The following is a 24,780-nucleotide window of genomic DNA, read 5'->3' as shown; positions in this document are numbered from 1 at the left end:
GTACTGCCATCAAACATATACCATATGTGCCAGCTAAAAACAATGCTGCCCCATCCACAGCTCAATCCAAAATTCCTCTCCATGAACTGAAAGAGAGGCTCCTTTTGTAGGGGTAGCCCCTCCCCTCAGAACAATTAACATTAATTAATTAAGCAATTAACTATTCAAACCTACATTTTCCATTCAAATAAACATACTAAAGTATATACATTGCAACACGTTTTTTATGAAACAATATCCCAATATAACATTTACAAAATTACATCACTACTGACATAGTGTCTTTCAATATGTACATTTACATTAACGAGCCATTCGGGTCAGGCACTACAAAGTCAGCCCAATTCCCTTAGCTTGGGTCCTTACCCAGCATACCTGGAAAATACAGAGATGGAGAGAGAAAGGAACAGAACAAACAAACAAACAAACAAAGCACTCATCCATAACATCGATAAGTATAATAAATATTGCCTATATTAAATATGAACACTTGTTTATTTCTTTATACCATAACCGGTTACTGACGTAAGTGTGAAATGTATGTACTAAGATAGAGAAGTTAACTTGTGTGTCAACCCACATTGTTAACTTATCTGATAACGGAGCAGGGAGGAGTGATGAATGTGTGTGTGCGTTAAAGTACCAAATGCTGCCCGCGGCCAGTGACGGACTTCTACGTCACATTACCTTCCTCCTCTCCTGAAGCGACTAGGTTCGGGAGCCTTGATAGGTAGTCCGCCGTGACGTTTTCTTTTCCTGCCTTGTGACGGACACAGAACCTGAAGGGCTGGAGCTCCAGATACCACCTGGTCACACGAGAATTCCGGTCCTTCATGGTCTGGATCCAGGTCAGTGCTCTGTGGTCCGTGTGCAGGTCAAATTCCCTCCCAAGAAGGTAGTAACAGAGGCTATCTAGGGCCCACTTTATAGCCAGGCACTTCTTCTCGAATACCTTTTCCCTGGGCAACAGCTTCTGGCTCAGGTACAGCACAGGAAGCTCTTCTCCTGGCTCTCCTTGGGCCAGTACAGCTCCAATTCCCACAGCCGAAGCGTCCACCTGCACGAGAAACCTCTTCTGAAAATCAGGGGTCTGGAGAACAGGGAATGAGCACAGTCGTTTTTTCAGCATCATGAAGGCTTCCTCACACTCCTCAGTCCACTTCACAGGGTTGCTGGCCACCTTTGAAGTGAGGTTGGTCAGAGGGACAGCGATGGTTGAAAACTGCGGGATGAATCTCCGGTACAACCCTGCCAGACCTAGGAAGGACTTCACCTGTGTCTTGGTTCTGGGTTGAGGGCTGTTCTTGATGGACTCCACTTTGTCCACCTGAGGCCGAACTTCACCCATACCCAGCTGGTAACCCAGGTACTTTGTCTCCTGTTTCGCCCACTCACACTTCAGGAGGTTAACTTCTCTAGGGTAGGGGGCAGCATTCGGAATTTTGGATGAAATGCATGCCCAAATTAAACTGCCTGCATCTCGGGCCCAGAATATATTATATGCATATAACTGGTAGATTTGGATAGAAAACACTCTAAAGTTTCCAGAACTGTTAAAATAGTGTCTGTGAGTATAACAGAACTAATTTGTCAGGCAAAAACCTGAGAAAAATCCATTCAGGAAGTATTTATTTTGTTGGTTTTGTAGTTTTCTATTCAATGCCAATACAGTATCCATTGACTTAGGACTCAAAATGCAGTTTCTATGCCTTCCACTAGATGTCAACAGTATTCAGAAATTGTTTCAGGCTTGTATTCTGAAAAATGAAGAAGTAAGAGCAGTCTGAATGAGTGGACCCTGCAGTGTCACAGAGCTTTGTCCTGCGCAAGACCGAGACAGTGCGTTTCTTGTTTACCTTTTAAATTGACAACGTTATTGTCCGGTTGAACTTTTATCGATTATTTAGGCTAAAAACAACCTGAGGTATGCTTTCACCGTAAAGCATTTTTTAAATCTGACACCGTGGTTGGATTCACAAGCAGTTAATCTTTAAAGCTATGTAAAATATGTTTTGTTTTCTGAATTTTTATAATGAGTATTTCTGTATCTGAATTTGGCGCCCAGCAGTTTCACTGGCTGTTGAAGAGGTGGGACGCTACCGTCTCACGTGCCCAAGAGAGGTTAAGCGTGAGGTCTGCATCATGGATCTGCCCCAGGACTCTGCTAAGATGCTGTATGTGCTCCTCCCAGGAGTGGCTGTAGATCACCATGTCGTCCAAGTAAGCAGCACAGTAATCGTCACAGTCCTGGAGGACCTTGTCCATCAGCCTCTGGAAAGTTGCAGGGGCCCCATGAAGGCCAACCGGCATGACCTTGAACTGGAACAGGCCCATCGGTGTCCGGAACGCAGTGTAGGCCTTGGATTGTTCGTCCAGGGGCACCTGCCAGTACCCTTTGCAGAGATCCAATGTGGTGATGTAATGAGCTCTACCTATTCTCTCCAGCAAGTCGTCAATGCGGGGCATGGGGTAGGCATCAAACTGGGAGATGGCATTCACCTTACAGAAGTTCATGCAGACGCGCAAAGAGCCATCCTTCTTTGGTACAATGACAATAGGGCTGCTCCATTCACTTGAAGGATGGCTCGACAACATCCATTTCTATCATGGTGTGGCTCTTCCTTGAGGGCTACCACCAGCCTCTCAGGCACACGGTAAGGATGCTGGCGGACAGGGTTCTGGCCATGCTTCAAACGAATGACGTGTTCTAGGACTTCGGTTCTTCCTGGCCTCTGACTGAAGAGGTCCGGATACTTGCCAAACAGCTGCTTCAGCTCATCTTGCTCATTTTCTTCTAGGTGAGCCAGTATGACCTCTGCTCGTCCTTTCCATGCCTCTGTGACCCCATTCGACTCATCCTCTTCTTCTATTCTGCGGACCAGAAAGGACTTTCCCTTGGAGAGTTCCTCTTTCTCCTCCCAGGCCTTGAGGAGGTTCACATGGTAGGTTTGCTTCTCCTTACCCTTGTCCGGGTGCAGCACCTCGTAGGTCACCGGGCCCATCTTCCTCCCGATTAGGTACTGCCCTTGCCACTGCGCAAGGAGCTTGCTGGTAGACGAGGGAGGAAGGAGCAGGACTTTCTGTCCTGGCTCAAACTCTGTGGCGAGCGTGCTGGTCATACCCTCTCTTCTGGGCCTGCTGAAGGTTTGCCCTAGCTTCCTCTCGGTACCGCTCCAGCCTGTCTCGCATCTGGAGGACATACTGGACAATCCCCTGTCCTGAGGTAGCTACCAGGGAACCTTCCCAGCACTTCTTCAGCAGGTCCAGTGGTCCCTGCACTGGCCATCCATAGAGGAGTTCGAATGGCGAGAAACCTGTCGATGCCTGAGGCACCTCCCTGTAAGCAAAAAGCAGCAAGGGTAATGCCCAGCTGTCGGTGGAGTTGAACCATCAGTCGCGAGGTGAAGTTTGTCCCTTGGTCCGTCGGGATTCCTACACGAGAGAAGAGCTGAACAAGAGCACTGATTATTTTTGGAGTGGTTATGGAACGGAGTGGGAAGGCTTCTGGGAACCGGGTGGCATAGTCACAGATCACCAATATATACTTGTAACCTGCGCTACTCTTCTCCAAGGGTCCAACAATGTCCTTTGCAATTCTCTTGAATGGGGTAGAGATAACTGGCAGTGAACATAGAGGAGCCCGGTCAGACCTACGGACAGCACTGGTTTTCTGGCACGTGGGGCATGTTTTGTAGTTTGTTTGTACATCAGTATACATGGAGGGCCAAAAGAAACGGGAGCCTAGCCTAAGATAGGTCTTATGTTGCCCTAGATGACCTGCCCATGGAACTGTATGTGCAAGGTTGAGAACAAGTGGTCTACAGGTAGATGGCACCACCAACTTCCTGCTATCTGCCTCTGGCCCAAGGTAGAGTATGTGGTTGACTACCGTGTAAATCCCCCCACATGAAGATTGACTGTCCCCAGCTTGTCAAATAAACCTTTCAAGGTCGCTGGCGTCTTTTGAGATTATTTCATTGGTCCTAGAGTGTAAAGTCCAGACACCCATTTCACCGGGTGAACTAAAAACAACTCCCCCATCACAACTACATGAGTGGTGCTTGATGGGAAGTGTAGTTGTGTACCTGTAGCAGTAGACGGACACAGCTAGGAAGAGTAGCATAGGGACGATGATAGCTGGGATGATGATAGCCAAAGGAACCTCATACTTCCTCTCATAGTTCACTGAGCCCACCACCCACTCGCCATTACCAAACTTTATCTGTTAGGGAGGGGGAGAGAGAGAGAGAGAGAGAGAGAGAGATGGACAGAAAGAGAGATGGACAGAAAGAGAGAGAGAGAGATGGACAGAAAGAGAGAGAGAGAGAGAGATGGACAGAAAGAGAGAGAGAGAGAGAGATGGACAAAAAGAGAGAGAGAGAGAGAGATGGACAGAAAGAGAGAGAGAGAGAGAGAGAGAGAGAGAGAAAGAGAGAGATGGACAGAAAGAGAGAGAGAGAGATGGACAGAAAGAGAGAGAGAGAGATGGACAGAAAGAGAGAGAGAGAGATGGACAGAAAGAGAGAGAGAGAGATGGACAGAAAGAGAGAGAGAGAGATGGACAGAAAGAGAGAGAGAGAGATGGACAGAGAGAGAGAGATGGACAGAAAGAGAGAGAGAGATGGACAGAAAGAGAGAGAGAGAGATGGAAAGAGAGAGAGAGATGGACAGAGAGAGAGAGAGACAGATGGACAGAGAGAGAGAGACAGAGAGAGAGATGGACAGAAAGAGAGAGATGGACATAAAGAGAGAGATGGACAGAAAGAGAGAGATGGACAGAGAGAGAGAGAGAGAGAGAGAGAGAGAGATGGACAGAAAGAGAGAGATGGACAGAAAGAGAGAGATGGACAGAGAGAGAGAGATGGACAGAGAGAGAGAGAGAGAGATGGACAGAAAGAGAGAGATGGACAGAGAGAGAGAGAGAGATGGACAGAAAGAGAGAGATGGACATAAAGAGAGAGATGGACAGAAAGAGAGAGATGGACAGAAAGAGAGAGAGAGAGATGGACAGAAAGAGAGAGATGGACAGAAAGAGAGAGAGAGAGATGGACAGAAAGAGAGAGATGGACAGAAAGAGAGAGATGGACAGAGAGAGAGAGAGAGAGATGGACAGAAAGAGAGAGATGGACAGAAAGAGAGAGATGGACAGAGAGAGAGAGATGGACAGAGAGAGAGAGAGAGATGGACAGAAAGAGAGAGATGGACAGAGAGAGAGAGAGAGAGATGGACAGAAAGAGAGAGATGGACAGAAAGAGAGAGAGAGAGATGGACAGAAAGAGAGAGATGGACAGAAAGAGAGAGATGGACAGAAAGAGAGAGATGGACAGAAAGAGAGAGATGGACAGAGAGAGAGAGATGGACAGAAAGAGAGAGATGGACAGAAAGAGAGAGATGGACAGAAAGAGAGAGAGAGAGAGAGAGAGAGAGAGAGATGGACAGAAAGAGAGAGATGGACAGAGAGAGAGAGATGGACAGAAAGAGAGAGATGGACAGAAAGAGAGAGATGGACAGAAAGAGAGAGAGAGAGAGAGAGAGAGAGAGATGGACAGAGAGAGAGAGAGAGAGAGAGAGAGAGAGAGAGAGAGAGAGAGAGAGAGAGAGAGAGAGAGAGAGAGAGAGAGAGAGAGAGAGAGATGGACAGAAAGAGAGAGATAGAGAGATGGACAGAAAGAGAGAGAGAGAGAGCGAGAGATGGACAGAAAGAGAGAGAGAGAGATGGACAGAAAGAGAGAGATGGACAGACAGAGAGACAGAGAGAGAGAGATGGACAGAAAGAGAGACAGAGAGAGAGATGGACAGAAAGAGAGATGGACAGAGAGAGAGAGACAGAGATGGACAGAAAGAGAGAGACAGACAAAGAGAGAGACAGAAAGAGAGAGACAGAAAGAGAGAGAGATGGACAGAAAGAGAGACAGAGGTGGACAGAAAGAGAGAGAGAGACAGAGATGGACAGAAAGAGAGAGACAGAGAGAGATGGACATAAAGAGAGAGAGATGGACAGAAAGAGAGTTCAAGTCAGTTAAAGGCAAATGGAAGAAAGCTAATGAGCTACAAGACGTGTATAATTGTGGAGAGGCAGATATACATCAAGGTGTTGATACTGTTATGTCTCTGTCAGGACTGAGTGGTCCCGGTCACAAGTCTAGGATTATTGTATGGCTCAATCAGGTGGTTTAATGCCTTGACTGAAGTGAATGTCTGCAACAGGACATTGGATTAAGTTTGGACACCACTGATTTAGATAGAACTGTACTGGAACACTAGCATCTATCTGAAACATGTTGAGAGCCAGAGAGACATCAGCTTGTCCAGTGCTAATGCCTGAAGCCTCTCTCTCTGTGCCTTGGGTTTAGACAGAAGGCCAGTGTCGTCACCGTTAGGTCCAGAGGGTCGGAGCTGGTGTCTCTGCGCTGGCGTTTGGAGCGGGCTCTGGGCTGGGTGGACGGAGCTTCCAGGAACAGCTTGTCATCCTGCAGGATGGTCACCTTACAGGAGGCATCTCCTACGAACGCCTGGGCTTCTTCAGCTGTCATGGCCTTGCTGAACCCACGACCCTGGAGAGAAAGAGAGAGGTGGCTGGCTGTTAATCTCTGGACTGCAGGGATATGCAGTCATTTGTAAAAGCAGATATGATTACCTCAATATTGATATGAATTATATCAATGCACTATACTTGTCTTTTCTCTCTGGGGGGACATCATAGTCACAAAGCAGAATACATTTGTTTGTTTGTTTGTTACCCCTTTTTCTCTCCAATTTCGTGGTGTCCAATTGGTAGTTACAGTCTTGTCTCATCGCTGCAACTCCCGTACGGACTTGGCAGAGGCGAAGGTCGAGAGCCGTGCGTCCTCTGAAACACAACCCAACCAAGCCGCACTACTTCTTACCCACTTAACCTGGAAGCCAGTCGTACCAATGTGTCGGAGGAAACACTGTACACCTGGCGACCGTGTCAGCGTGCACAGCGCCCGATCCGCCACAGAAGTCACTAGTGCGTGATGAGACAAGGACATCCCTGCCGGCCCAAACCCTCCCCTAACCTGGACGATGCTGGGCCAGTTGTGCACCGCCTCATGGGCCTCCCGGTCGCGGCCAGCTGCGACAGAGCCTGGACTCGAACCCAGAATCTCTAGTGGCACAGCTACTACAGCTACAGACCACTGCGCCACACGGGAGGCCGAAGCAGAATAACATTTAAGCCACATTGGCCCACGAAGAACGATAAGCGAGTATTACCAGAAATAACAAAAAAACTCAAACAGTAACCATGACAACACAACCCCATTACCCAAGAGTAGTGTTACTGTTCTTTACCGTGACGAGGATGATTTCAGTGATGATGTTCTTGGTCAGTTCATTGAAGAACGGGTCGGCGTGGTACTCAAAGAAATTCAGTTCCTCTACCACGTTGTCTAGCTGGAGGAAGGTCCTGAAGGACTGGGTCTCAGAGGACCTGTTCACCGCTGGACTGTCAAACAGCAGCACTGTGTCGTTCTTATGTACGGCAGACTGGATGAACTGGAGGGGGGATGGAGAGGGGGGCAGAGAGAGAGAAGAGAGAGAAAGATATTTCATTCCTGGCAGGACACTGTGTGTTTAGTCTCACAGAGAAGTCTGTAGTCACAGACAAAAACATAAAACTCACTGAGTCACTGTTGACATGCTAGCTACCTGCCATGGATAATACCACAGCTAGAGTACTGTACACTAGGACATGCTAGCTACCTGCCATGGATAATACCACAGCTAGAGTACTGTACACTAGGACATGCTAGCTACCTGCCACGGATAATACCACAGCAAGAGTACTGTACACTAGGACATGCTAGCTACCTGCCATGGATAATACCACAGCTAGAGTACTGTACACTAGGACATGCTAGCTACCTGCCATAGATAATACCACAGCTAGAGTACTGTACACTAGGACATGCTAGCTACCTGCTATAGATAATACCACAGCTAGAGTACTGTACACTAGGACATGCTAGCTACCTGCCATGGATAATACCACAGCTAGAGTACTGTACACTAGGACATGCTAGCTACCTGCCATGAATAATACCACAGCTAGAGTACTGTACACTAGGACATGCTAGCTACCTGCCATGGATAATACCACAGCAACAGTACTGTACACTAGGACATGCTAGCTACCTGCCACGGATAATACCACAGCTAGAGTAGTGTACACTAGAGGGATTAAAATACACTACTGGCAGGAAACAGAACTTGTGGAATGGTATACTAACCTCAATGGGAGGGGACTCTAGAATGATAACATGTAGTGTATTGTATAATAGGAGTGGACTCTAGAATGAAAACATGTAGTGTATTGTATAATAGGAGTGGACTCTAGAATGATGACATGTAGTGTATTGTATAATAGGAGTGGACTCTAGAATGATAACATGTAGTGTATAATAGGAGTGGACTCTAGAATGATGACATGTAGTGTATTGTATAATAGGAGTGGACTCTAGAATGATAACATGGAGTGTATTGTATAATAGGAGTGGACTCTAGAATGATGACATGTAGTGTATTGTATAATAGGAGTGGACCGTAGAATGATGACATGTAGTGTATTGTATAATAGGAGTGGACCCTCGAATGATAACATGTATTGTATAATTGGAGTGGACTCTAGAATGATAACATGGAGTGTATTGTATAATAGAAGTGGACTCTAGAATGATAACATGGAGTGTATTGTATAATAGGAGTGGACTCTAGAATGATAACATGTAGTGTATTGTATAATAGGAGGGGACTCTAGAATGATAACATGTAGTGTATTGTATAATATGAGTGGACTCTAGAATGGATAACATGTATTGTATAATAGGAGTGGACTCTAGAATGATAACATGTAGTGTATTGTATAATAGGAGTGGACTCTAGAATGGATAACATGTATTGTATAATAGGAGTGGACTCTAGAATGGATAACATGTATTGTATAATAGGAGTGGACTCTAGAATGATTACATATAGTGTATAATAGGAGTGGACTCTAGAATGATAACATGTAGTGTATTGTATAATAGAAGTGGACTGTAGAATGATAACATGTAGTGTATTGTAAAATAGGAGTGGACTCTAGAATGGATAACATGTATTGTATAATAGGAGTGGACTCTAGAATGATAACATATAGTGTATAATAGGAGTGGACTCTAGAATGATAACATGTAGTGTATTGTATAATAGGAGTGGACTCTAGAATGGATAACATGTATTGTATAATAGGAGTGGACTCTAGAATGATAACATATAGTGTATAATAGGAGTGGACTCTAGAATGATAACATGTAGTGTATTGTAAAATAGGAGTGGACTCTAGAATGGATAACATGTATTGTATAATAGGAGTGGACTCTAGAATAATAACATATAGTGTATAATAGGAGTGGACTCTAGAATGATAACATGTAGTGTATTGTATAATAGGAGTGGACTCTAGAATGATAACATGTAGTGTATTGTATAATAGAAGTGGACTCTAGAATGATAACATGTATTGTATAATAGGAGTGGACTCTAGAATGATAACATGTAGTTTATTGTATAATAGGAGTGGACTCTAGAATGGATAACATGTAGTGTATAATAGGAGTGGACTCTAGAATGATAACATGTATTGTATAATAGGAGTGGACTCTAGAATGATAACATGTAGTTTATTGTATAATAGGAGTGGACTCTAGAATGATAACATATAGTGTATAATAGGAGGGGACTCTAGAATGATAACATGTATTGTATAATAGGAGTGGAGTCTAGAATGGATAACATGTATTGTATAATAGGAGTGGACTCTAGAATGATAACATGTATTGTATAATAGGAGTGGACTAGAATGATAACATGTAGTGTATTGTATAATAGGAGTGGACTCTAGAATGACAACATGTATTGTATAATAGGAGTGGACTCTAGAATGACAACATGTAGTGTATAATAGGAGTTGACTCTAGAATGATAACATGTATTGTATAATAGGAGTGGACTCTAGAATGATAACATGTATTGTATAATAGGAGTGGACTCTAGAATGATAACATATAGTGTATAATAGGAGTGGACTCTAGAATGGATAGCATGTATTGTATAATAGGAGTGGACTCTAGAATGATAACATGTAGTGTATTGTATAATAGGAGGGGACTCTAGAATGGATACCATGGAGTGTATTGTATAATAGGAGTGGACTCTAGAATGATGACATGTAGTGTATTGTATAATAGAAGTGGACTCTAGAATGATAACATGTAGTGTATTGTATAATAGGAGGGGACTCTAGAATGATAACATGTATTGTATAATAGGAGTGGACTCTAGAATGATAACATGTATTGTATAATAGGAGTGGACTCTAGAATGGATAACATGTATTGTATAATAGGAGTGGACTCTAGAATGATAACATGTAGTGTATTTTTTTAATAGGAGGGGACTCTAGAATGGATAACATGGAGTGTATTGTATAATAGGAGTGGACTCTAGAATGATAACATGTAGTGTATTGTATAATAGAAGTGGACTCTAGAATGATAACATGTAGTGTATTGTATAATAGGAGTGGACTCTAGAATGATAACATGTAGTGTATTGTATAATAGGAGTGGTCTCTAGAATGATAACATGTAGTGTATTGTAAAATAGGAGTGGACTCTAGAATGATAACATGTAGTGTATAATAGGAGGGGACTCTAGAATGGATAACATGGAGTGTATTGTATAATAGGAGTGGACTCTAGAATGATGACATGTAGTGTATTGTATAATAGAAGTGGACTCTAGAATGATAACATGGAGTGTATTGTATAATAGAAGTGGACTCTAGAATGATAACATGTAGTGTATTGTATAATAGGAGTGGACTCTAGAATGATAACATGGAGTGTATTGTATAATAGGAGGGGACTCTAGAATGGATAACATGGAGTGTATTGTATAATAGGAGTGGACTCTAGAATGATGACATGTAGTGTATTGTATAATAGAAGTGGGCTCTAGAATGATAACATGTAGTGTATTGTATAATAGGAGTGGACTCTAGAATGATAACATGTAGTGTATTGTATAATAGGAGTGGACTCTAGAATTATGAAATGTAGTGTATTGTATAATAGAAGTGGACTCTAGAATGATAACATGTAGTGTATTGTATAATAGGAGTGGACTCTAGAATGGATAACATGGAGTGTATTGTATAATAGGAGTGGACTCTAGAATGGATAACATGGAGTGTATTGTATAATAGTAGTGGACTCTAGAATGATAACATGTATTGTATAATAGGAGTGGACTCTAGAATGATAACATGTATTGTATAATAGGAGTGGACTCTAGAATGATAACATGGAGTGTATTGTATAATAGGAGTGGACTCTAGAATGATAACATGTAGTGTATTGTATAATAGGAGTGGACTGTAGAATGATAACATGTATTGTATAATAGGAGTGGACTCTAGAATGGATAACATGTATTGTATAATAGGAGTGGACTCTAGAATGATAACATGTAGTATATTGTATAATAGGAGTGGACTCTAGAATGATAACATGTATTGTATAATAGGAGTGGACTCTAGAATTATAACATGTAGTGTATTGTATAATAGGAGTGGACTGTAGAATGATAACATGTATTGTATAATATGAGTGGACTCTAGAATGATAACATATAGTGTATTGTATAATAGGAGGGGACTCTAGAATGGATAACATGTAGTGTATTGTATAATAGAAGTGGACTCTAGAATGATAACATGTAGTGTATTGTATAATAGGAGTGGACTCTAGAATGATAACATGGAGTGTATTGTATAATAGGAGTGGACTCTAGAATGATGACATGTAGTGTATTGTATAATAGAAGTGTACTCTAGAATGATAACATGGAGTGTATTGTATAATAGGAGGGGACTCTAGAATGGATAACATGTAGTGTATTGTATAATAGGAGGGGACTCTAGAATGGATAACATGTAGTGTATTGTATAATAGAAGTGGACTCTAGAATGATAACATGTAGTGTATTGTATAATAGGAGTGGACTCTAGAATGATAACATGTAGTGTATTGTATAATAGGAGTGGACTCTAGAATGGATAATATGGAGTGTATTGTATAATAGGAGTGGACTCTAGAATGGATAACATGGAGTGTATTGTATAATAGGAGTGGACTCTAGAATGATGACATGTAGTGTATTGTATAATAGAAGTGGACTCTAGAATGGATAACATGGAGTGTATTGTATAATAGGAGTGGACTCTAGAATGGATAACATGGAGTGTAGTGTATAATAGGAGTGGACTCTAGAATGGATAACATGTATTGTATAATAGGAGTGGACTCTAGAATGATAACATGTAGTGTATAATAGGAGTGGACTCTAGAATGATAACATGTAGTGTATTGTATAATAGGAGTGGACTCTAGAATGATAACATGGAGTGTATTGTATAAAAGGAGTGGACTCTCGAATGATAAGATGTAGTGTATTGTATAAAAGGAGTGGACTCTCGAATGATAAGATGTAGTGTATTGTATAAGTAGTGAGTAGTGTGTACTAACCTCAATGGGAGGGGACTCTAGAATGATAACATTAGGTGTATTGTATTAGTAGTGAGTAGTGTGTACTAACCTCAATGGGAGGGGACTCTAGAATGATAACATTAGGTGTATTGTATTAGTAGTGAGTAGTGTGTACTAACCTCAATGGGAGGGGACTCTAGAATGATAACATTAGGTGTATTGTATTAGTAGTGAGTAATGTGTACTAACCTCAATGGGAGGGGACTCTAGAATGATAACATTAGGTGTATTGTATTAGTAGTGAGTAGTGTGTACTAACCTCAATGGGAGGGGACTCTAGAATGATAACATTAGGTGTATTGTATTAGTAGTGAGTAGTGTGTACTAACCTCAATGGGAGGGGACTGAGAGACGTCATCAGTAGAGGGCAGCACCTTCATGGTGGCTCTCTGGATGAGGTCAAAACCACTGCCCACACACACGATCCTCCTGCCTCCACTGAAACACCAGACAACACACACATCAGCTCTCAATACAACACACACAATCCTCCTGCCTCCAATGAAACACCAGACAACACACACGTCAGCTCTCAATACAACACACACGATCCTCCTGCCTCCACTGAAACACCAGATAACACACACGTCAGCTCTCAATACAACACACACGATCCTCCTGCCTCCACTGAAACACCAGACAACACACACGTCAGCTCTCAATACAACACACATAATCCTCCTGCCTCCACTGAAACACCAGACAACACACACGTCAGCTCTCAATACAACACACATAATCCTCCTGCCTCCACTGAAACACCAGACAACACACACGTCAGCTCTCAATACAACACACAATCCTCCTGCCTCCACTGAAACACCAGACAACACACACATCATCTCTCAATACAACAGAACACACAATCCTACTGCAACTCTCTGTTGGCTGGGCTCCCTGCTTGTGCCATCAAACCTGTGCAACTCAGCAGAACGCTGCAGCCCCCCTGATGTTCAACCTTCCTAACTTTTCCCATGTCAGCCCGCTCCTCCACACACTCCACTGGCTTCCAGTCAAAGCTTGAATCCACTACAATACCATGGTACTTACCTACGGAGCAGCAAGAGGACCGGCCCCTCCCTACCTTCAGGCTATGTTCAAACCCTACACCCCAACCAGAGTACTCTGTTCTGACACCTCTGGTCTCTTGGTCCTCCCTACCTTCAGGCTATGTTCAAACCCTACACCCCAGCCAGAGTACTCCATCCTGACACCTCTGGTCTCTTGGTCCTCCCTACCTTCAGGCTATGTTCAAACCCTACACCCCAACCAGAGTACTCCGTCCTGCCACCTCTGGTCTCTTGGCTCTCCCACCCCTACGGGAGGGCAGCTCCCGCTCAGCCCCGTCCAAGCTCTTCTCTGTCCTACACCCCAATGGTGGAACCAGCTTCCCCCTGAAGCTAGGACAACAGAGTCCCTGTCCGTCTTCTGAAAACATATTTTGTGAACCAACACTCGCACTTGACTCTTTTCTCTCTTACTAGCTGTGACTTTGAAGATATAGACAGAGGAAACATGTACTTCCAGTACTATGACTGCTTTATTTATTTAACTAGGCAAGTCAGTTAAGAACAAATTCTCATTTTCAATGACGGCCTAGGAACAGTGGGTTAACTGCCTTGTTCAGGGGCAGAACGACAGATTTTTACCTTGTCAGATCGGGGATTCAATCTTGCAACCTCCCGGTACTAGTCCAACGCTCTAACCACTAGTCTACCTGTCGCCCCATGTGGTTGTCCCACCTAGCTATCTTAAGGTGACGGCACTAACTACGTGGCTCTGGATAAGGACGTCTGCTAAATGACTCAAACGTAATCCTCCTGCCTCCACTGAAACACTAGACGAAAACACCATATATCAGGGTCATGTTAGGAAGCACAAAACAGGAGAAACCTTTTGAAATGTTTTGAAAGAGGGAGACACTACCTGAATGTGTCCAATAACAAACTGTCATTTCATTACCCGCTTCAAACTGATTTGCGTTCAACTCCAGCTTCGCTTAAAGAAAAAGAGGAGCTTTGATTTCAACCCTCTGTGGAGAATTGTGCCTGGACTCTACTCACCATACGAAGCTTGTCTTGGGGCTGTAGTCCGTGAGTTTGGGGTTCTCAGAGTACTGGAAGTTGAAGGAGTCAGGGACGTCCTTGGTGGTGTTCTTCCCATACTTCACTGAGACTCTCAGGAGCTCCGATGGAACCTTTTGTCCCTTGTATACACCTGTCTCACAGGTGATCTCACTGCCAAACGACAACCTGAAGGAGAAACAGGGACAGAGAGCATCATGGGAAAGGTCAAACAGGGGTCGTAGTATTGAGGGGAGAGAAGGTAATCTCAAAGGAACAAGTCAACCACAATTACTGTATGGCTAATATATTTCAGAGGTCGGCCTTGAGAGAACAATTGAATAGGACATGACTCAGGCAACCTGTCCAGACAGCAAACTGCAGGGGTTGGAAGACTCAAGTGTGATCATCCTTACACTTTACAGGGCGTTCCGCCCACGGTGACAATGACATCATCCTTGTTTGCCGTATCCAGGTGTTTCCCAGAGATAGTGATGACTGTTCCACCAGCCGCAGGGCCCTTCAGGGGGGAAACTGTCTCAGGGATGGGGTCCTGGGGGGGATAAGAGATGAGACATCAGTGATAAGGGAACATACTTAGGTCCTGGAGGGGATAAGAGATGAGACATCAGTGATAAGGGAACATACTTAGGTCCTGGAGGGGATAAGAGACGAGACATCAGTGATAAGGGAACATACTTAGGTCCTGGAGGGGATAAGAGATGAGACATCAGTGATAAGGGAACATACTTAGGTCCTGGAGGGGATAAGAGACGAGACATCAGTGATAAGGGAACATACTTAGGTCCTGGAGGGGATAAGAGACGAGACATCAGTGATAAGGGAACATACTTAGGTCCTGGAGGGGATAAGAGACGAGACATCAGTGATAAGGGAACATACTTAGGTCCTGGAGGGGATAAGAGATGAGACATCAGTGATAAGGGAACATACTTAGGTCCTGGAGGGATAAGAGACGAGACATCAGTGATAAGGGAACATACTTAGGTCCTGGAGGGGATAAGAGATGAGACATCAGTGATAAGGGAACATACTTTGGTCCTGGAGGGGATAAGAGACGAGACATCAGTGATAAGGGAACATACTTAGGTCCTGGAGGGGATAAGAGACGAGACATCAGTTATGAGGGAACATACTTAGGTCCTGGAGGGGATAAGAGACGAGACATCAGTTATGAGGGAACAAACTTAGGTCCTGGAGGGGATAAGAGATGAGACATCAGTGATAAGGGAACATACTTAGGTCCTGGAGGGGATAAGAGACGAGACATCAGTGATAAGGTAACATACTTAGGTCCTGGAGGGGATAAGAGACGAGACATCAGTGATAAGGGAACATACTTAGGTCCTGGAGGGGATAAGAGACGAGACATCAGTGATAAGGTAACATACTTAGGTCCTGGAGGGGATAAGAGACGAGACATCAGTGATAAGGGAACATACTTAGGTCCTGGAGGGGATAAGAGATGAGACATCAGTGATAAGGTAACATACTTAGGTCCTGGAGGGGATAAGAGACGAGACATCAGTGATAAGGGAACATACTTAGGTCCTGGAGGGGATAAGAGACGAGACATCAGTGATAAGGGAACATACTTAGGTCCTGGAGGGGATAAGAGACGAGACATCAGTGATAAGGTAACATACTTAGGTCCTGGAGGGGATAAGAGACGAGACATCAGTGATAAGGGAACATACTTAGGTCCTGGAGGGGATAAGAGATGAGACATCAGTGATAAGGGAACATACTTTGGTCCTGGAGGGGATAAGAGACGAGACATCAGTGATAAGGGAACATACTTAGGTCCTGGAGGGGATAAGAGACGAGACATCAGTTATGAGGGAACATACTTAGGTCCTGGAGGGGATAAGAGACGAGACATCAGTTATGAGGGAACATACTTAGGTCCTGGAGGGGATAAGAGATGAGACATCAGTGATAAGGGAACATACTTAGGTCCTGGAGGGGATAAGAGACGAGACATCAGTGATAAGGGAACATACTTAGGTCCTGGAGGGGATAAGAGACGAGACATCAGTGATAAGGGAACATACTTAGGTCCTGGAGGGGATAAGAGACGAGACATCAGTGATAAGGTAACATACTTAGGTCCTGGAGGGGATAAGAGACGAGACATCAGTGATAAGGGAACATACTTAGGTCCTGGAGGGGATAAGAGACGAGACATCAGTTATGAGGGAACATACTTAGGTCCTGGAGGGGATAAGAGACGAGACATCAGTTATGAGGGAACATACTTAGGTCCTGGAGGGGATAAGAGATGAGACATCAGTGATAAGGGAACATACTTAGGTCCTGGAGGGGATAAGAGACGAGACATCAGTGATAAGGTAACATACTTAGGTCCTGGAGGGGATAAGAGACGAGACATCAGTGATAAGGGAACATACTTAGGTCCTGGAGGGGATAAGAGACGAGACATCAGTGATAAGGGAACATACTTAGGTCCTGGAGGGGATAAGAGATGAGACATCAGTGATAAGGTAACATACTTAGGTCCTGGAGGGGATAAGAGACGAGACATCAGTGATAAGGGAACATACTTAGGTCCTGGAGGGGATAAGAGACGAGACATCAGTTATGAGGGAACATACTTAGTTCCTGGAGGGGATAAGAGACGAGACATCAGTTATGAGGGAACATACTTAGGTCCTGGAGGGGATAAGAGACGAGACATCAGTGATAAGGGAACATACTTAGGTCCTGGAGGGGATAAGAGATGAGACATCAGTGATAAGGGAACATACTTAGGTCCTGGAGGGGATAAGAGATGAGACATCAGTGATAAGGGAACATACTTAGGTCCTGGAGGGGATAAGAGACGAGACATCAGTGATAAGGGAACATACTTTGGTCCTGGAGGTTTTCCTGACTGCATGACCTGACAAGGAAAAACTCCTGTCCTGACCTTTTAACATTCTATATGGTTATTATTATTATAGACCCTGTCCTGACCTTTTAACATTCTATATGGTTATTATTATTATAGACCCTGTCCTGACCTTTTAACATTCTATATGGTTATTATTATTATAGACCCTGTCCTGACCTTTTAACATTCTATATGGTTATTATTATTATAGACCACTGAGCCACCCGGGAAGCCTCTATATGGTTATTATTATTATAGACCACTGTGCCACCCGGGAGGCCTCTATATGGTTATTATTATTATAGACCACTGTGCCACCCGGGAGGCCTCTATATGGTTATTATTATTATAGACCACTGTGTTAACATTCTATATGGTTATTATTATTATTATTATAGACCACTGTGCCACCCGGGAGGCCTCTATATGGTTATTATTATTATTATTATAGACCACTGTGCCACCCGGGAGGCCTCTATATGGTTATTATTATTATAGACCACTGTGCCACCCGGGAGGCTCTATATGGTTATTATTATTATAGACCACTGTGCCACCCGGGAGGCCTCTATATGGTTATTATTATTATTATTATTATTATTATAGACCACTGCGCCACCCGGGAGGCCTCTATATGGTTATTATTATTATAGACCACTGTGCCACCCGGGAGCCTCTATATGGTTATTATTATTATTATAGACCACTGCGCCACCCGGGAGGCCTCTATATGGTTATTATTATTATTATAGACCACTGTGCCACCCGGGAGCCTCTATATGGTTATTATTATTATTATTGTAGACCACTGCGCCACCCGGGAGGCCTCTATATGGTTATTATTATTATAGACCACTGCGCCACCCGGGAGGCCTCTATATGGTTATTATTATTATAGACCACTGTGTTAACATTCTATATGGTTATTATTATTATAGACCACTGTGTTAACATTCTATATGGTTATTATTATTATAGACCACTGCGCCACCCGGGAGGCCTCTATATGGTTATTATTATTATTATAGACCACTGTGTTAACATTCTATATGGTTATTATTATTATTATTATTATAGACCACTGCGCCACCCGGGAGGCCTCTATATGGTTATTATTATTATAGACCACTGTGCCACCCGGGAGGCCTCTATATGGTTATTATTATTATAGACCACTGTGTTAACATTCTATATGGTTATTTAGCAGATGTTTTCATCCAAAGTGTTTTACAGTTAACACACTGTATGTATACATGTACTGTACAATATACTGCATCTGTCCCGTTACAAACTCTGGTGTTACAAACACCACCGTCTACCGACCCAGGGCGCACCGTCTACCGACCCAGGGCCCACCGTCAAACCGCCCAGGGCCCACCGTCAAACCGCCCAGGGCCCACCGTCAAACCGCCCAGGGCCAACTGTCTAACAACCCAGGGCCCACTGTCTAACCGCCCAGGGCCAACTGTCTAACAACCCAGGGCCCACTGTCTAACCGCCCAGGGCCCACTGTCTAACCGCCCAGGGCCCACTGTCTAACCGCCCAGGGCCCACCGTCTAACCACCGAGAGCCCACTGGGACCACCAGTTAGACCTCATGTCACATCCCATTCCCCTTCACTGGTTTATCATCACAACAGCAGCAGCCCAGCTACTGAACACCACTTAGTACTTTATCACCACAACACAGCTACTGAACACCACTTAGTACTTTATCACCACAACACAACTACTGAACACCACTTAGTACTTTATCATCACAACACAGCTACTGAACACCACTTAGTACTTTATCACCACAACACAGCTACTGAACACCACTTAGTACTTTATCATCACAACACAGCTACTGAACACCACTTAGTACTTTATCACCACAACACAGCTACTGAAGACCACAACACAGCTACTGAGCAACACTTAGTACTTTATCACCACAACACAGCTACTGAACACCACTTAGTACTTTATCATCACAACACAGCTACTGAACACCACTTAGTACTTTATCACCACAACACAGCTACTGAACACCACTTAGTACTTTATCATCACAACACAGCTACTGAACACCACTTAGTACTTTATCATCACAACACAGCTACTGAACACCACTTAGTACTTTATCACCACAACACAGCTACTGAACACCACAACACAGCTACTGAGCAACACTTAGTACTTTATCATCACAACACAGCTACTGAACACCACTTAGTACTTTATCATCACAACACAACTACTGAACACCACTTAGTACTTTATCACCACAACACAGCTACTGAACACCACTTAGTAGTTTATCATCACAACACAGCTACGGAACAACACTTAGTAGTTTGCTGAGAAAATATTGGGAGCAGACCAGCTTAAAACATCAGGGAGAGCGAGAGAGAGCAAATGAGAGCGAGAGAGCAAACGAGAGCGAGAGAGAGCAAACGAGAGCGAGAGAGAGCAAACGAGAGCGAGAGAGAGCAAACGAGAGAGCAAACGAGAGCGAGCAAACGAGAGCGAGAGCGCAAACGAGAGCGAGAGCGCAAACGAGAGCGAGAGCGCAAACGAGAGCGAGAGCGAAAACGAGAGCGCAAACGAGAGCGAGAGCGCAAACGAGAGCGAGAGCGCAAACAAGAGCGAGAGCGCAAACGAGAGCGCAAACGAGAGAGCAAACGAGAGCGAGAGAGCAAACGAGAGCGAGAGAGCAAACGAGAGCGAGAGAGCAAACGAGAGCGAGAGAGCAAACGAGAGCGAGAGAGCAAACGAGAGCGAGAGAGAGCAAACGAGAGCGAGAGAGAGCAAACGAGAGCGAGAGAGCAAACGAGAGAGCGAGAGAGAGCAAACAAGAGCGAGAGAGCAAACGAGAGAGCGAGAGAGCAAACGAGAGAGCGAGAGAGCAAACGAGAGAGCGAGAGAGCGCAAACGAGAGAGCGAGAGAGCGCAAACGAGAGAGCGAGAGAGCGCAAACGAGAGAGCGAGAGAGCGCAAACGAGAGAGCGAGAGAGCGCAAACGAGAGCGAGAGAGAGCAAACGAGAGCGAGAGAGAGCAAACGAGAGCGAGAGAGAGCAAACGAGAGCGAGAGAGCAAACGAGAGCGAGAGAGCAAACGAGAGCGAGAGAGCAAACGAGAGCGAGAGAGCAAACGAGAGCGAGAGAGAGCAAACGAGAGTGAGAGAGCAAACGAGAGAGCGAGAGAGCAAACGAGAGAGCGAGAGAGCAAACGAGAGAGCGAGAGAGCAAACGAGAGAGCGAGAGAGCAAACGAGAGAGCGAGAGAGCAAACGAGAGAGCGAGAGAGCAAACGAGAGAGCGAGAGAGCAAACGAGAGAGCGAGAGAGCAAACGAGAGAGCGAGAGAGCAAACGAGAGAGCGAGAGATTAAACGAGAGAGCGAGAGAGCAAACGAGAGCGAGAGAGCAAACGAGAGCGAGAGAGAGCAAACGAGAGCGAGAGAGAGCAAACGAGAGCGAGAGAGCAAACGAGAGCGAGAGAGCAAACGAGAGCGAGAGAGCAAACGAGAGCGAGAGAGCAAACGAGAGAGCGAGAGAGCAAACGAGAGAGCGAGAGAGCAAACGAGAGAGCGAGAGAGCAAACGAGAGAGCGAGAAAGCAAACGAGAGAGCGAGAGAGCAAACGAGAGAGCGAGAGAGCAAACGAGAGAGCGAGAGAGCAAACGAGAGAGCGAGAGAGCAAACGAGAGAGCGAGAGAGCAAACGAGAGAGCGAGAGAGCAAACGAGAGCGAGAGAGAGCAAACGAGAGCGAGAGAGAGCGAGAGAGAGCAAACGAGAGCGAGAGAGCAAACGAGAGCGAGAGAGCAAACGAGAGCGAGAGAGCAAACGAGAGCGAGAGAGAGCAAACGAGAGCGAGAGAGAGCAAACGAGAGCGAGAGAGCAAACGAGAGCGAGAGAGCAAACGAGAGCGAGAGAGCGCACGAGAGCGAGAGAGCGCACGAGAGCGAGAGAGCGCACGAGAGCGAGAGAGCGCAAACGAGAGCGAGAGAGAGCAAACGAGAGCGAGAGAGCAAACGAGAGCGATAGAGCAAACGAGAGCGAGAGAGCAAAATAATGTTATGTTCCCTAGAAAATCTGAACCTTTGATCAAATCTATAATAAAGAAAAATAGCTTTTCAAGCTCAGTACATTCTCATGGGGACATTGTTATTTTGGCAGAAACAAACAAACAAGAAAATATGAACCCCAAAATAAATGAGTGTAAATATTTACCATGAAGTAAAATAGGCTCACAGTATAGATGTGTTTTTGAGTAAATCCTGTTCTTGAGTAAATCCCCGTTAAATTCTGTTTCCTTTCAACAGATGCTATTCTGAATTCTAAGAGCATCTTCTAAGAACATTGATGAACGTGAAGATGTAAAACCAGCAGAGAGAGACTAACATAGTGGGTGTATGAGCACTGAGCAGAGCTTTAACACACTAAGAGCCATGTACAGTATGAAACGTCAGATCACTCCTCCAGTGTGGGGTCGACTCTTACAACAGTTAGGATTCATGTTGGGGTAAAGAATGGCCCTGTAACTGTATGAAACCTACCCTATAGGTGAAGAGGACCTCTGAACGTCCTCTCCTGCCCCCCTCCACCTCCACCTCCACTACCCCCTGCTTGATGGGACCTGGGAGGTCCACTGAAGCAGGAGGCCGGACCGGACCGATCTCACACACAACACTGGAGAAGACACAGAACAGCTGGGGTAAGATAAAGGCCCGGTTACTCCACCACACACACAAGCAGACATACTGTACATCGAAATGTTGTGTTTAATGAAATATGTTATTCACTGGACATAAAAGTACATTACAGGCAGGGCCGGTCCTTGCCGTTCTAGCGAGACCAAAAAATGCCACCCCCCCCTTCACAAACCTAGAATAGTCCCAAGTAAGCAAAATGATGTTGAAAATAAGTATTTTCTAGACTTTGAAATCAGGTAAATTTTCGGTTGTGAATTAAAGTTGATAACACGTACAGTAGCAGTCAATAGTTTGGACACCTACTGCACTCATTCAAGGGTTTTATTTGTATTGTTTTCTTCATTGTAGAATAATAGTGAAGACAACACCATCAAATAACACATATGGAATCATGTAGTAACCAAAAAATGTGAAACAAATCAAAATATATTTTATATATTTGAGATTCTTAAAAAGTAGCCACCCTTTGCCTTGATGACAGCTTTGCACGATCTTGTCAAAAATTGACGGATACAAACTTGAAACCACTGATCATGACAATGGGATGAAACTCCTGGACAACAGCTGGGATTGTCCATTTTACTTTCTCTTTGTCCATTCCATATTGTCCATTTTACTTTGACCTGTCTTGTTTTTAGGATATGTTGTTTGTTAACATCACAGCTGATTTTTTATTTGATTGGTTTCCATTTAGGTTAGGCTATTTGATTGGAGAAACCTGCATGATGGAAAAAGTGTCCGTCTCATTACATTGTCATTGTCACGACTTCCACCGAAGGTGGCTCCTCTCCCTGTTCGGGTGGCGCTCGCCGGTCGGCGTCACCGATCCCTTTTTCCTTTTCTGTTTGTTTTGTCTTTGGTTCTTTCACACCTGGTTTCATTTGCGTTCATTTCTGTGTGTATAATGGTAGCCTGTTGCCTGCCTAGGTTTGTGCGGGATTAGTCTTTTATTGTGAGGTGCTCGGTTCGGTATTACCGTTATTTGTTTTCACGGGTTCTGAAGTATATGAGTGTCGGTACTTTGTTTGTTCCTCCGTGCGTTTTGCACGGGTTCTCTGTGGTCGAGTGCGTTGTACCTTTTGATTGTGCCATTCCTGTGTTGGTGGACTTTCTTATTAAATATACACGCTTCTCAGACATCCCTGCTCTCCTGCACCTGACTCCTACACCTACCACCTAGACGCTGTCACAGTCATACATTTTATCTCCAGCCTGAAGGCTACAAAAAAGGCCATATACTCTTTCTACCATATCCTATATCTGCTAAATGATTTATGTTAGATTCATTTTCTAACTGAACGTTGGTGGAGCTTCAGAGATATGCATCTCTCCAACAGCACTCTGGAGAGGCCGGTGGGAATGGACAAGATAAATATTTTGCGAACCTGGCTTTGACAAAGTGGGGTGAGGTTTTATGTGTTGTTGTTGGAGGTGGGTCTTGGGCAATTTAGAACAGAAAATGCCGTCCTCATCAATCTGCCGCCATAGGCAGACGCCTAATCCTGCCTAATGAGCAGACCGGCAGTGATTACAGGGATGTGACTCTGCCCCCCCACTATCACTATACCTGGTGGAGACAGAATATCTGTCCCCCTGGTGAACACAGTCCACTCCAGCCACCGTCACCTTCTTAATGTCCTCCTCCTTTATGCCCAGGTTAGACCCTTTAATGGTCACCATTATCCCACCGTTCAGAGGCCCAAAACTAGGGATGATCTGGGGGGAAGAGAGAGAGGGGGAGGGATGAGAGAGAGGGGGAGGGATGAGAGAGAGGGATGAGAGAGAGGGATGAGAGAGGGATGAGAGAGAGGGATGAGAGAGAGGCGGGAGAGAGAGAGAGGCGGGAGAGAGAGAGAGGGGGGAGAGAGAGAGAGGTGGGAGAGAGAGAGAGGTGGGAGAGAGAGAGAGGCGGGAGAGAGAGAGAGGCGGGAGAGAGAGGGGAGAGAGAGAAGGGGGAGAGAGAGAGAGAAGGGGAGAGAGAAGGGGAGAGAAGGGAGAGGAGAGAGAAAGTTGAGGAGGACAGCATGTGTAAGAGAAGAGTAGGACAGTGACAGCTAAAGGGAAGAAGACAGGAAGGAAGAGTGCACCAGACCATACAGTTGTGACCAGACAGAGGAGAACACCTCTAGTGATAATCAGAGAGAGAGACTGTTCTCACGTCAGTGATCTTGGGGTCGGGGCACTGCGCTGGTTCCTGGGACCCGCACAATTCTCTGTACACACAGGACCTCATGTTGGCACACCACACACAGCTGTATTTGGGGTCGGCGTTCTTACACAGGCTGCAGTCCTCACGACCCAGAGAACAGTTATACAGCACCACTAAGAGATGGAGGGGGAGGAGGGAGAGTAGAGGAAGGGGAGGAAGGGAGAGAGGAGAGGGTAGAATGGAAGAGAGAGGAGGAGGAGGGGGAGAGGAGGGTAGAATGGAAGAGAGAGGAGGAGGAGGGGGAGAGGAGGATAGAGTGAGAGGAGAGGGTAGAATGGGAGAGAGG

The 24,780-nt window shown here is 44.8% G+C and overlaps 1 protein-coding gene across 1 annotated transcript in view; it reads right to left on the bottom strand.

Moving 5' to 3' along the window:
* LOC120031925 (plexin-B2-like) overlaps positions 1-24,780 on the bottom strand; it is a 58,033-nt gene that overhangs the window by 3,282 nt on the left and 29,971 nt on the right. The window contains exons 16-24 of the mRNA XM_038977783.1: positions 24,444-24,607; positions 23,853-24,001; positions 22,130-22,262; positions 15,091-15,227; positions 14,675-14,863; positions 12,941-13,049; positions 7,315-7,518; positions 6,375-6,554; positions 4,086-4,222 (exon numbers count right to left, since the gene is read on the bottom strand). Of these exons, the coding sequence (XP_038833711.1) occupies positions 4,086-4,222; positions 6,375-6,554; positions 7,315-7,518; positions 12,941-13,049; positions 14,675-14,863; positions 15,091-15,227; positions 22,130-22,262; positions 23,853-24,001; positions 24,444-24,607 (1,402 nt within the window). The remainder of the gene's footprint in view (positions 1-4,085; positions 4,223-6,374; positions 6,555-7,314; positions 7,519-12,940; positions 13,050-14,674; positions 14,864-15,090; positions 15,228-22,129; positions 22,263-23,852; positions 24,002-24,443; positions 24,608-24,780) is intronic.

Source organism: Salvelinus namaycush, chromosome 38, assembly GCF_016432855.1.
Source record: "Salvelinus namaycush isolate Seneca chromosome 38, SaNama_1.0, whole genome shotgun sequence".
In the NCBI taxonomy this organism is placed as follows: domain Eukaryota; kingdom Metazoa; phylum Chordata; class Actinopteri; order Salmoniformes; family Salmonidae; genus Salvelinus; species Salvelinus namaycush.
Note: the sequence above shows the minus strand (reverse complement) of the source record. Positions and strands in the feature narration are given on the sequence as shown.